At 40.7% G+C, this 12,778-nt stretch overlaps 1 protein-coding gene across 1 annotated transcript; it reads right to left on the bottom strand.

The window, feature by feature from the left end:
* Nucleotides 1-602: 602 nt before the first annotated feature.
* LOC113729210 (uncharacterized) lies at nt 603-1,901 on the bottom strand. Its single transcript, XM_027253534.1, has 2 exons — nt 1,764-1,901; nt 603-1,331 (listed from the first exon to the last, which is right to left on the bottom strand). Exons 1-2 carry the CDS (start codon nt 1,899-1,901, stop codon nt 603-605), a joined length of 867 nt encoding a protein of 288 aa, XP_027109335.1.
* Between the last annotated feature and the right edge of the window lie 10,877 nt (nt 1,902-12,778).

Raw genomic sequence — 12,778 nt, 5'->3', positions numbered from 1 at the left:
GCCAACCCTAGAAAACTACGAATCTCCGTGGGATTTTCTGGCCTCTTCCAATCAGTCACGGACTCTACTTTCACCGGGTCAACAGTGATGCTCTCTTGGGAAATTACATGCCCTAAGAAAGAAATTTTCTCCAGCCAAAACTCGCACTTACTAAACTTGGCGTACAACTGATGCTCTCTTAAGGTTTGCAAAACGATTCTAAAATGCTTCTCATGCTCCTCCCGAGTCTTCGAGTAGACCAGAATGTCATCAATAAAAATAACTACAAATTGATCCAAGTAGGGCTTAAAACCCCTATGCATTAAATCCATGAAGGCGGCAGGGGCATTGGTCAGTCCAAAGGGCATGACCGCAAATTCATAGTTCCCATATCTCGAATTGAAGGCAGTTTTTGGTATGTGCTCCTTCCTAATCAGTAATTGATAGTATCCCTGTCGAAGGTCTAATTTCAAAACAATCACTGCTCCTTGCAATTGGTCGAACAACTCATCAATATGGGGCAGTGGATATTTATTTTTAACCGTTACATTAGTCAGCCTCCGATAGTCTATACACATCCGCAAGCCCCCATCCTTTTTCTTTACAAACAACACAAGGGCTCCCTAAGGAGACCCACTCTCTCGAATGAACCTCTGCTCCAAAAGGTCTTGTAACTGTAATTTCAATTCCTTAAGCTCAGCAGGTTCCATTCTATACGGGGTTTTAGAGATAGGTGACGTTTCTGGTAACAGATCAATTTTCAATTCTATCTCTCTCTCCGGAGGTAGGGCTACTAACTCATCAGAAAATACGTCTGGATATTCCTTCACTACGTGCAAATCATTTACTTTCAATTTATCTGTGGGGGTATTGATTAGAAAGGCTAAGAACCCTTGCGCCCTTATACTTAGCAATTTCCTAGCCCGAATACCCGATATCAAGGCAGATGAGGCTAACCTACCCCTTTTATCTAACCTTAAAGTCGCCTTCCCAGGAATGCGAAATTCTACCACCTTCTTCTTACAATCAAGTTGAGCATTATACCTGACTAACCAGTCCATGCCTAGAATTACGTCATACCCCTTAATGGATAGGCTTATCAAATCCCCTGGCAACTTCTTCTCTCCTACCCAGATTTCGCAATCTTCATAAACCATACTAGTGATCAAACGATGATCCCCCGTAGGAGTACTAACTTCCAGGTCATAGGGTAAACTAGCAGGTTTTATATCTATTCCGCACATAAAATTGGGGTTGACAAATGAATGAGTAGCACTGGGATCTACTAAGACTTTCGCAAATCGGTGGAATACAGGAATCGTACCTTCCACAACTTCAGAAGAGTCGGCGACCTGTTGTGGCTCCAGTGAATACACTCGAGCCGCTACCTTGGGTTTGGTTCCTTCCACCTTAGTCGGTTTGAAATTGGTCCTCGTCGATTGCTGGCTTCCCCTTCCATCTCGTGATAGAACCGGATAAGTGGGAAACTGGTGGTCTGCACCTCCGCAGTGCAAACACTTTCCCTCATTCTTCCAGCAATTGTCCTCCGCGTGATTTGGGTTTCTACAATACCCGCAGGGTCCGCGAGATGCAGAAGCTGAGTCTCTTTGAAAATCTCCTCTTTGGCCTCTCCCAACTTGGCCACCTCGTGAGGGGCTACCTCGTGACATTCTCGGCATCATTCCTCCTCCAGTTCCCCGTCCAAACTTGAGAGGGGTACTCTTATCCTCCTGCCCCGAACCGCTTCCAGGAAATCCTCACTTTTTCGCCTAGAAGTTTCTCACTTGTAGCCTAGCATTCTCTACTCGTTGAGCCTTCTCCACTGTATTACTGAAGGCGTTAATCTGGGCTACAGCTAGATCCTTCTGGATCTCCACGTTCAGGCCCTGGACAAAGCGCCTTATTCTTCGTTGTTCGGTCATGATGAGTTCGGGCGCAAATTTGGACAGTCTTGTGAATTGGCTCTCGTACTCGGCGACAGTCTGGGTCCCCTGGCGAAGCCGGATAAATTCGTCTTCCTTCCATTCTTAAACTATAGGAGAGAAGAATTTAGCGTTGAGCTCCCTCATGAAGTTCACCCATGTCCTGAGCGTTTGTTCTCGGTCCCATTTCTGTCTTATTACGTTCCACCAGGAACGGGCCACCCTTTCCAGTTGGAAGACAGCAAAAGTCACTTGCCTCTCCTCCGTATAGTGTAGGGCAGCAAAGATGTCTACCATCTTTTCTAGCCATCTTTTGGCTACATTCGGATCAGGCCCCCCAATGAATTTCGGTGAGGAAAACTTCTGAAACCTTTTGAGGGCCCTGTTCTCGCTTTTCACATGATTACCAGGGTTTTCAGGGTTGGAATTTGGGTTTTGACCTTGTTGCTCCACTACATTAACCAACAAGTCAGTCATTCGTTGAATGGTTGCGGCCACTTGCACATTCGGATCAACCCTAAGTTCAGGGTTTGGTTCGGACGTGGTTCCTCTAGTACCCTCTTCAGTCGTAGGTTGCCTAACTCTGCGACCACGACCACGCCTACTACGGGTGCCTTCCAGGGAGTTTAATCGATCTAGGGCAAAACGTAAATATAACATTAAAGATAACGGTAAACGTAAGGAGCCAAAGATATTCACAATCAGAACATATATATATCACACAATAGTGTCAAACAAGTCACACATTAACAGTCAGGGGAATACAAACAAAGAAATTCCATGGGATCTCAGCGTCATCAAAAGTTATATATACAAAGCTAGTCCTAACGTACAAAAACGGCTAGCTAAAGGTTCTTTCCCTGATCTACTGTCCCTATGGAATCAAAAGTAGTTCAAAAGAGTTCTAGTCTAGTTCTCTACGGAGGCCACAGACTCTCTCCCTTGGCTAGAACTAGGGGTACTCGCATCTCCAGGTGTATCGTCACTAGGAGCCTCAACTTGCGCGTTGGCGCCAATCACACCTTGGATTAGCGCCTCGCACTCGTTAATAATGTCGCTGGAACGGTCTTTAACCTCCCGGATGACATTAGTCAGACGATGGTTGACCCCCTGCAACTGCTCTCTAAGAGCATTAGTTCATTTTTGCTCCATAACTATGTCCTCTCGAAGCTCCCCTATCCAGTCTGCTTGCATCCTCATGATGTCTCTCAGCCTAAGCATCTCCGCGTGATCCCTGGCGGCGGCTCGTCTAAGCCTCCTCTGTACGTCTAGCACCGCCACGACCACATGATCGACGTAAGAGTGGTTCCGCCAATGGGTACAACGACGAGCCCGACTAGCGGTATACCAAAGTCAGATCGGACCTCCCGGCCTTTCTTGATAGTCGATAACGCGAGGGCGTCGCTGAGGCGGTTCTCCCCCGCCCTCTCCACTTGCTCCAGCCATGGCCTACAAGAATAGCAAAAGGGTTCATATCTTAGACAACGTAAGCATAATCACACTTAACGGTACCTTTACACTTCCGTCACAGGTCCTAAGGAACAAAATTCAAACTTGCCTAAGTCATTCCTAACCTAAGCTCTGATACCACCAGTGACAGCCCCACCTTCCCCTAAGGCGTACCAAAGGGGTTAGCGGATTGCCTGCTCAACTCTCGTCAGGACTACTAAGATGGTTATATACAATTGAAAATGTTCCGGAAGATATTAGCGCGCTCAAACGATTCTTAATTCGCGAAGCGAAAAATGGAAAAATCGAGCCACACATGAATAGTGCCGGCCACGTCACAATTTGGCAGGAATCTGGCCGGATTTCCAGCCAGATTCTTGGCCGGATTGGAGGCAGTGACCAACTACCCGATTCAAAAATTTCCAAGACAATCCGGCCAAGATCTGGCCGGATTCTCGGCAGGATTCCCCAGTGCCTTTCCAGCCAAAAATTTTTCTTTTGTCGTTCAAAATCTGATCTTGTCTGAAACCGAACTAATTACCAACAAATCATATCAACTTTGAAATTGAACCTTTACAAACCAAAATAACACATGAACATTACCAAACACGTTTATACACGTCTGGTTACAAATTTACAACTCAAAAGGAAATGTTGAATCAAAATACACTTAAGGTTTTCCAACCATCGAGGAGCTATACAAAAGAATATTAATCTAGCTCAACTCGGCTTCAAAATCACAGTTTCCCAAAAGGTATTCATCTCCCTGTAAGGAAAACAAATGCAATAGAGTGAGCTTTCGCCCAATGTGGTACCATCACCCATGTAACGAAGTTCATATAAGTACAAAGCTACTCAATCCCAATACATTCAATAAGTGAGGCAACTAGCACACATTTTAATAAAGATTTTCAAAAGGATACGGACGGCTCTCAAGAGCCCTTTTCCTCGCTTGCCGTACTTGATCTCGCCCCGTTGACCTTCCGTCAACGCCTAAGAAGTAACCAATACCGTAGACTCCACTTTCTCCAATTTCCTTCCACATCACATACCCTTACCGAGCCCGAACTCCAACCAGTTAAAAAATGGTAATACTCGAGTATACCGGAATCAAGAGTCTCATACCCAATGATTGCATAGAAACAGTCCCCATGGCTTGTCAATCTCCTCGACTATGCCATTGCTGGCTCGAGTCAATCGACCGCTGATGGAGTTGAGCTCAGAGTCAACAGTAAAAGTCATTGGATACACGTCCAAACGACACCAGTTCAAGTATATTCAAGAGACATTCAATTGATACAGTAAACAGTCACATAAGCCATAGAGTGCGAGAGTGATAAAGTACACTCTCGTCTCAACCAATCTTAACAGTATACACGAGCATTCAAATCATAGATTGCAAGTATAACAAAGCCATGAAATAACAATCATGTGAGTAGTACACTCACCAATCACACAAAAAGAGTTTTCACAAATTTCCACCCAACGAGCGCCTTGAGTCACTGGCACGCCCTAAAACATTCAAGAAAACACAATAAGACTCGAATACGAGTCATAAACCCAAACCACACATCACTAATGTAAAGCAGAAATAACTTGAAAGAAATATAAGGAACACTTGGTGCTAAAGGTTTATATAACCCCTGTATATCTCAGTCCATAACTTTTGATTATTACAAAATAATTGGATGTCACTAATATTCTTTGAAGAGATTATTTCAAGAAATTAGAACAAAAACAAGGTCAAAGACTTGAAGGTAAAACAGGATCAAAAGATTGGCAAATTGCTGAAATAGCTGTCGGACGCACAAAAGGACCATATCGGACGGCGGACAACCATTGAGTAACTTTGGACGCATGAAGAACTCACACTCGGACGTCTGAAGATAATAAGCCAAGTCTTCTATGATCATTGACCTCGATCGGACACTCAATACCTCAGTACCGGATGTCCGACAAACGTTGCGGTACTTCGGACGCAATACACTGTGAGTACCGGACGTCCGAAAGAAATAAGGAAGGATATACAAAGTTTACATCTTACCTTCGGATGTATATTGTGGAAGGACCGGACGTCCTAAGAATCTCAAGAAGATGTCCTGAACTCACTGTCTTCGTTCGGACGCAGAAAATCAGAGTACCGGACATCCGACACCACCAACGGTTAGTTGACTCTTCAACTGCCCTCTATCCGTTGACAGCATTAATTGAAGACTTTTTGGTCCCCTAAAAATAGTGAATAATCAACTACTTCAGGATTAACGTTTACACTTTAAGTTTACATCAGATCTTGAGTGATTCAAGTGCAAGAATACTCCAAAAAGAAGATTTGTACTCTTAGTTGTGTAATCTTCATTTAGCTTTTCAAGTGTGATTCAGTTTCTTCAATAGTGTAGCCTTGTGAGGGTTATCCGAGTGATTGTAAAACTTCCTTACTTGATCAAGTGAGGCTTGAGGCAAGGAGGAAGAGATCCTTCCTTTGTACACAAGAGATTGATTGCAAATTGATCAACTTGAAGAAGCTTGGTATATAAAGTGATATTCAAACTTAAGTCAAGTTTGAAACTTGGTTTGCCTTTCTATCCCTTTACTTACTGTTTTGCAATATATATTGCTTATTTCTTCTTCTCACAAATCACCTGTGCTAGTCCGTTAATTGTTTCTTTGTGAGGACCTTTAGGAAAAGAAAGCAAACTCTAGAAAAAGTGACTCATATCTCGGCTAGTTTTTAAAGAACCTAATTCACCCCCCTCTTAGGTTGTCTTCGATCCTTAGAATTGGTATCAGAGCTTGGTCTCCTAGAGATTAAACTCAATCGACTTGGGAGTAAAAATGACAACCAACAATGCCATGTTCTTTGAGGGACAATCTGTCACTAGACCTCCAATATTCAATGGGTCAAACTATATGAGTTGGAAGGAGAGGATGATCATTTTCTTACAATCTATTGATATTGAGTTATGGTTTATCGTTAATGAGGGTCCATATAATGCTTCTATTATTGATAATAATACTCATAGGCCGAAACCAAAAATAAGAAGTGAGTTGACTGCTGAAGATAGAACTCATCTTACTATAAATGCCAAGGCTATGAATGTATTATATAGTGCTCTAGATTCAAATAAGTCCATTAGAGTCAAAGGTTGCAGATCTGCAAAAGAAATTTGGGACAGACTTAGAGAAATCCATGAAGGAAGCGAGAATGTGAGAGAACAAAAGAAGTCCATTCTGGTCACTAAGTATGAATCCTTTATGATGGAACCTCATGAAAATATTGACAAGATGTACTGCAGATTCAATGATCTTATCAAGGATTTAGAAGTGCTTGAGAAGAACTACTCTCTAGGTGAGAAAAACAGAAAAATTCTGAATGTCTTATCAAAGGATTGGGAGAGTAAAGTGACTGTCATAGAGGAAGCTAAAGATCTAAATACCCTACCTATTTAATCTCTTATTAATTCTCTAATCTCTTATGAGCTGAAACTTAAATCCAAGGTGCAGGAAGAAGAAGACACAAAGGTGAGGAGGAGTATTGCTTTGAAAGCTTCACAAGATAAAGATGATACAGCCTCCCTGGAAGGAGAAGACATGGAAGGTGATGACAGTGGCATTGCACTCATCACAAGAGGTTTCAAAGGAATACTCAACAAGAGAAGATTCAGAAAAGGTGGTCCATGCAATTCCTTCCCAAATCAGTCCAACAACTTGAGAAATAAGAGGAAACTAGAGTTTAACAAAAAGCAAACAGATAAATGCTTTGAATGCGGGCAACCTGAATACTATGCAAATGAGTGTCCAAAAAGAAGGAAGAAGGAGAGCAAGATTAAACGAAAACCAAGGTTCAATAATTTTCAGATCACCTGGAATGACTGCAATTCAGAAGGTGAAGTCGAAGGAGAAGAGGAATCTGCCCAAGTGGCCTTCATGGCCATTGGTGATGAAGAGGTAACTACGTGTAACTCTCTAATGGATAGTGACAGTGAATCTGATGATGATGTTAATTCATTTTTAGAAAAAATGCACAACAGTTTGAAAGAATCCTATGTCAGAAACAAGAAACTAAAACAGAAGATCAGCTTTTTAATTCAAGACAATGCAAATCTTTATCGACAAAACAAACACTTGAAAAATGAATATGAGAATCTGAAATGGATTGAATTAGACTTGCATGCTAAACTCGACAGAAAAACAAATGTCTGTGATATATTAAAAAATGAACAAAATTGTTTGAAAAGAAGAATGAATGAGTTTGGCCAGTGGCTGCAATATCAGAAACAGAATTACTTTCAAAAGAATGTTGAAAAATCTTACTCTAGCACTCATCAGAATAAGTTAAATTATCATGCAAATGATTTTACCATCTATAGGAGATGTCAAGTCAGTTTTGTTAAACCAGTCCATTTGAATGATCCATCAACTACGTGCAGTTTTTGTTGTCAGTTTGGTCACATGAATAGCAACTGTCATGTTAAGAAAAACATGAGAAATGGTATGAGATGCATATGGATGGTTAGACATAATGCTAACTCTCAATGACCCAAAAAGTAATGGGTACCAAATATTATCTTGTGAATTTTTGTGAAGGTGAACGTGGTAAACACTGTTAAAGAATCAAAATAGTTCATAGATAGTGGATGCTCAAGACATATGACCGGTGATGCATCACAGTTCATCAAGCTCAAGCCAAAAGCAAGTGAAAAGGTAACTTTTGGAGATGATAATAAAGCCAAAACTGTTGAAATTGGTGATGTTGGTAAGAATGGTCAAACTTTTGTTCATAATGTCCTTTTAGTTGACAACCTGAACTATAACTTGCTAAGTGTTAGCCAATTATGTGATAGGAACCTGTTTGTATTATTTAAAAAATATGAATGCCTTGTTCTTGACTCAAAGTTCAATATTATTTTCAAAGGAAAAAGAGTTAATGACATTTATGTAGTTATCCTCGAAAAAGTTGATTCTTCAAGCCTTAGTTGTCTCAAGGTAGCAAATGAGGATCCCTGGTTGTGGCACAGAAGGCTCTGTCATTTTAATAAGGATTTGCTAAAAGAGATTTTCAAAAAAGGATCTGGTTAGAGGGCGCTTCCAAAACTCAACTTTAGTAAAGACCGTATCTGTGATGCGTGCCAATTTGGAAAACAAGTCAAGGTATCTTTCAAACCCAAGAAATGTGTTTCTACTACAAAGCCCTTAGAACTCTTACATCTTGATCTTTTTGGTCCTACTCAAACCACAAGTCTAGGTGGCAAAAGATTTTGCTTTGTTGTTGTTAATGACTATTCTAGATACACTTGGGTGATGTTTCTTGCACACAAAGATGATGCTTTCAAAAACTTTATTTCACTGTTTGGTAAGGTTCAGAATCTGATTGGTTTGAAAATCATAAAAATTCGAAGTGACAACGGCACAGAATTTTGTTTTTGTGGCTTTCCAGAATTTTGTGACACAAATGGCATTACACATGAGTTTTCTATTGCAAGAGTTCCCCAGCAAAATGGAGTGGTTGAAAGGAAAAATAGAACTCTTCAAGAGGCTGCTAGAACCATGCTTAGTGAATGCAATTTACCAAAGTACTTTTGGGCTGAAACTATAAACACTGCCTGCTATACCATGAACAGAGTCCTTTCCTCGCTTGCCATACTTGATCGTACCTCATTGACCCTCCGTCAATGCTCAAAGAGTAACCAAACGTAGACTCCACTTTACTTCCATTCCTTTCACCTCACATACCCCTACCGGGCCAGAACTCCAAACAGTTTAGAATTGGTAATACTCGAGTATACTGGAATCGAGAGTCTCATACTACAAGATTCCATATAACAGTCCCCATGGCTCGTCAATTTTCACGACCAAGCCCTCGCCGGCTCGATTCAATCGACCACCTATGGGGTTGAGCTCGGTGATAACAGTAATGGTCGTTGGATACTCGTCCAAACGACACCAATTCAAGTGCATTCATGTAGAATTCGGTTGATACAGTAAACAGTCACAAAAGATATAGAGTACGAGGGAGATGAAGTACACCCTTGACTCATTCAATCACAACCGTAGGCATAAACATTCAAGGCATAGATTGCACATATAACAAAGCCATGTAGTAACAACCAAGTGAGTAGTACACTCACCAAGCTAGCAAGTGAAATTTCATAAACTTCCGCCTAATGAGCGTCTTGTATCACCGTCACGCCCTAAACCATTCAAATAAGCACAATGAGACTCGATTACGAGTCATACATCCAAGCTACGCATCATTAATGTAAAACCGTAGGAACTTGCAAATAATATAAAAACACTTAGTGCTAAAGGTTGAGACAACCCTAGGGTCACCATATAACCCCTAAAGCACCCCAAGTCCTGTAGACACCAAATTTTTTTAAAATAATTTTATCCTGTTTTTATTTTTGTTTTTAGTGATAATTCTTATATATTTTTTTATTTGTTTTTTTTAGCATTTGTATAGCATTTTAGATTATTATTATTATCGATTATGTTATTTTAGTTTTTATTTCGTATTTGTTTTTGCCCTTTTAGCTTTTCATTTTTATTGTAAGACTTTTAGCATGAAATTTGTCAAAAGAGAAAATTATTCATGTTTTATTTCTTTTTACTGTTTAATAATTGAAAAAAAGGGGGGAAAATCATCAATCAAACACAAAAAAATTTTTAGCATTTTTGTTTTTGTCTTTTGTTCTTAGTTTTGTCCATTTTACTCAATTTTACTTAAATTGTTATTTTGGTTATTAAATGAAAAATTAAAAAAAAGAGGGGGGCAAGCTCACGGACCCAGAGAAGCATACGATCCAAACCACTTTTCTTTTTCATGTGCAAAAACCGCAGATACAAGGAAAATTTTTAGCTCCTTTGCCACGGAGGTTTCCTTTCATTTTTTGGGTTCCGTTGGATTATTCCACTTGGCCCTCATCCGAGAAGAGCTAAGAATGATCTAGTCAAATGTTGATCGAAGGGTTTGAAGTGAGGAGCGGGGAGCTGAGATTGAAAACGGACCATTGATATCAGGGTTTTGGGGTTTTGGCCATTGGGGGATAAAAAGGAAAAGAAAGGAACTGGAAAAAGGAGGGGAGATGACGGCTGATAAAAAGAAAGGGACCAGAGAGCTAGAGGGGGTTGGCGGCTGGGTCAAGTAGAAAGGCCGAGAGAGTTTTGACGGCAGAAGGATAGAGAAAGAGAGACAAGGGGGACGGCCGAGAAAAAAAGAAACAGAGAGAAAGAGAGTGCGAGATAGAGAGCCGAGAGTGAGAGAGAGCTTGAAGCCCGAGACAGAGATAAGGCCGAGGGAGGACGCTGTCATAGTCTTCATCGAGCTGTCATCAGCCGCATACCTTCATCGACGGAAAAGGCAAGAGAAGGAGGCTTCGAGAGGAGGTTTTGGTCTGGGCAATGATACTTTGTTTTGTTTTGATCACTTCAGACCGTGGTTTGCCTTTCGAAAGGCCAAAGGTAATGTTTTACTTTGTTCATAAGCCCACTAGAATTGCGATGCTGGTTCCTGCTTGGCTTCCTCCTTGTACGTCTCAGTTGCGAGTCTTGAATCTGTTGAAGAAGTTGTGAGCCATAAATCTGGTTTTTTTGCTTGCTTCTGTTGCCAAGATTTTGTGGGAAAGTTGAATCTTACTCTGTTGTTAAAACTGTGTCAACCTTTTGAATGAATCTGGAAAATTGCAAGCTAATCCCACGTTACAGATTTTTCATGTTTTCGTGTGCTCAATCTGTTGCTTTACTGTTAAATTCACGGAAGTGGGACTTGAGATGATTTTCTTGTATAAGTTGTGGTTAACACTTGCTGTGTAAGGCTGCTGAACATTGAAGTAGCAGAGGTTGCACTCTAGCTCCTTTTAATGGTTGAGTCTTTCGTATGTTTTTTTTGGGAGGAGGTTGGTGCATTGAAAATCTGATGCAACAAGCTCAACTCTCGGCTGGTTGCTGCAAAATTGAGGGTGCAATTGTTCCAGGTTTACATTTGCTCTAAAGTAATTACTCTAAAGTAATTACTCTAAAGCAATTGTTGGTAAAGTAACAAGCTCAACTCTAGAGTATTGTTGCTACAATTGCACTCTCGGCTGCTGAACAGAAATAGGTCGAAAGTACAGAAAACCGTTCCAGGAATTCGCACTCTAGAGTAACGAACAGGGTATGTTTACTGGACCATAACTCCCAGCTCACAAATCCAAATCAGGAAATTCCAAAGGCATTAGAAAGCTGAGACATAAAGATAAAACTTTGATGTTTTGATCAAGACCTGAATCCACTCAGAACAGAACGAAAATTGAGTGCCAAAGTACCTGTCAGAACTGTCCAGATTCAAGGCAGTTCTGACGATCTGGACAGTTCTGACGATCGATTTCGTTTTGGTCATAACAGGAGCTACGGAACTCGGATTTCGACGTACTTCATATCGTTTCGAAGCCAAAACCAAGATCTACATTTCTTAAGAAGGAGTTGACACCCAGATCATATGGGATCAAAACGGAAAAATGCACGGACAGAGGCTGAAATTCAAAACGTACACAATTTCAGGGTACAAAACAGGTGCGAGTGTTTTGGTTATAACTCGAGCTACACAGATCCGTTTGACAGGAAATTTTGTAGATATATTCCGGACATAAGAGGGTACAATATTGAAGAAGGCTACTCAGTCTAGTTTCGAGGGTAACTAGATCAAAAATGCAAAATACTACACCCGAATCACAAAAACAGATTCACAGAATGCATTCTAACGGAAACATCATAAATCAGGCTATCGAAGTCCAAATCAAGTAATTCCAAAGCCATCCGAAAGCTAAGATAAAGGGCTACAACAATTTAGAAGGTCACTCAGTCCAAATCCTAGCACAACTAGGTCAAATATGCAGAATACCAAACCAGAACCGAAATTGCAGCTTTGCAAATCACACTATGCTGCAATCAGTACAACTCAGTCTATACAGGTCCAAATGCAGAAATTCCAAAGGCATATGATATCTAGGCCATCAAGAAACATTTCATCAGAAGAAACCAACATCCAAATCCAAAGCAATTCCAGTCAAAACAGACGATTACAAGCGCAGTTCGCACATTCTGATCAACCCAGAACAGTAACAGTAAAATCGAAATATCTCATTCTACACTACTCTAATTGCCATGAAATTTTGGAGGCACCTATAAAATGTCATTCCCTACAACTTTCATGTTTTAAGACAAGGCTAATTCGGCCTCTAACATAGGGCTACAAAACCGGACAGAAAGGGGAACAAATTTTCCAGATTCTGGAATTTTTGGTCTTCAATGAAACTTTCTCAAATTTCTTGTTCCAATCACTACCAAAGCCCCTTATATAACCTTATATACAACATATACTAACTATACAACAAGTTTAGGCAGAAAATTATTAAACCCTAACTTGCATATCTCATCCAATAATCATCACAACT

This window comes from Coffea arabica, chromosome 2e (assembly GCF_036785885.1).
Source record: "Coffea arabica cultivar ET-39 chromosome 2e, Coffea Arabica ET-39 HiFi, whole genome shotgun sequence".
NCBI lineage: Eukaryota > Viridiplantae > Streptophyta > Magnoliopsida > Gentianales > Rubiaceae > Coffea > Coffea arabica.
Note: the sequence above shows the minus strand (reverse complement) of the source record. Positions and strands in the feature narration are given on the sequence as shown.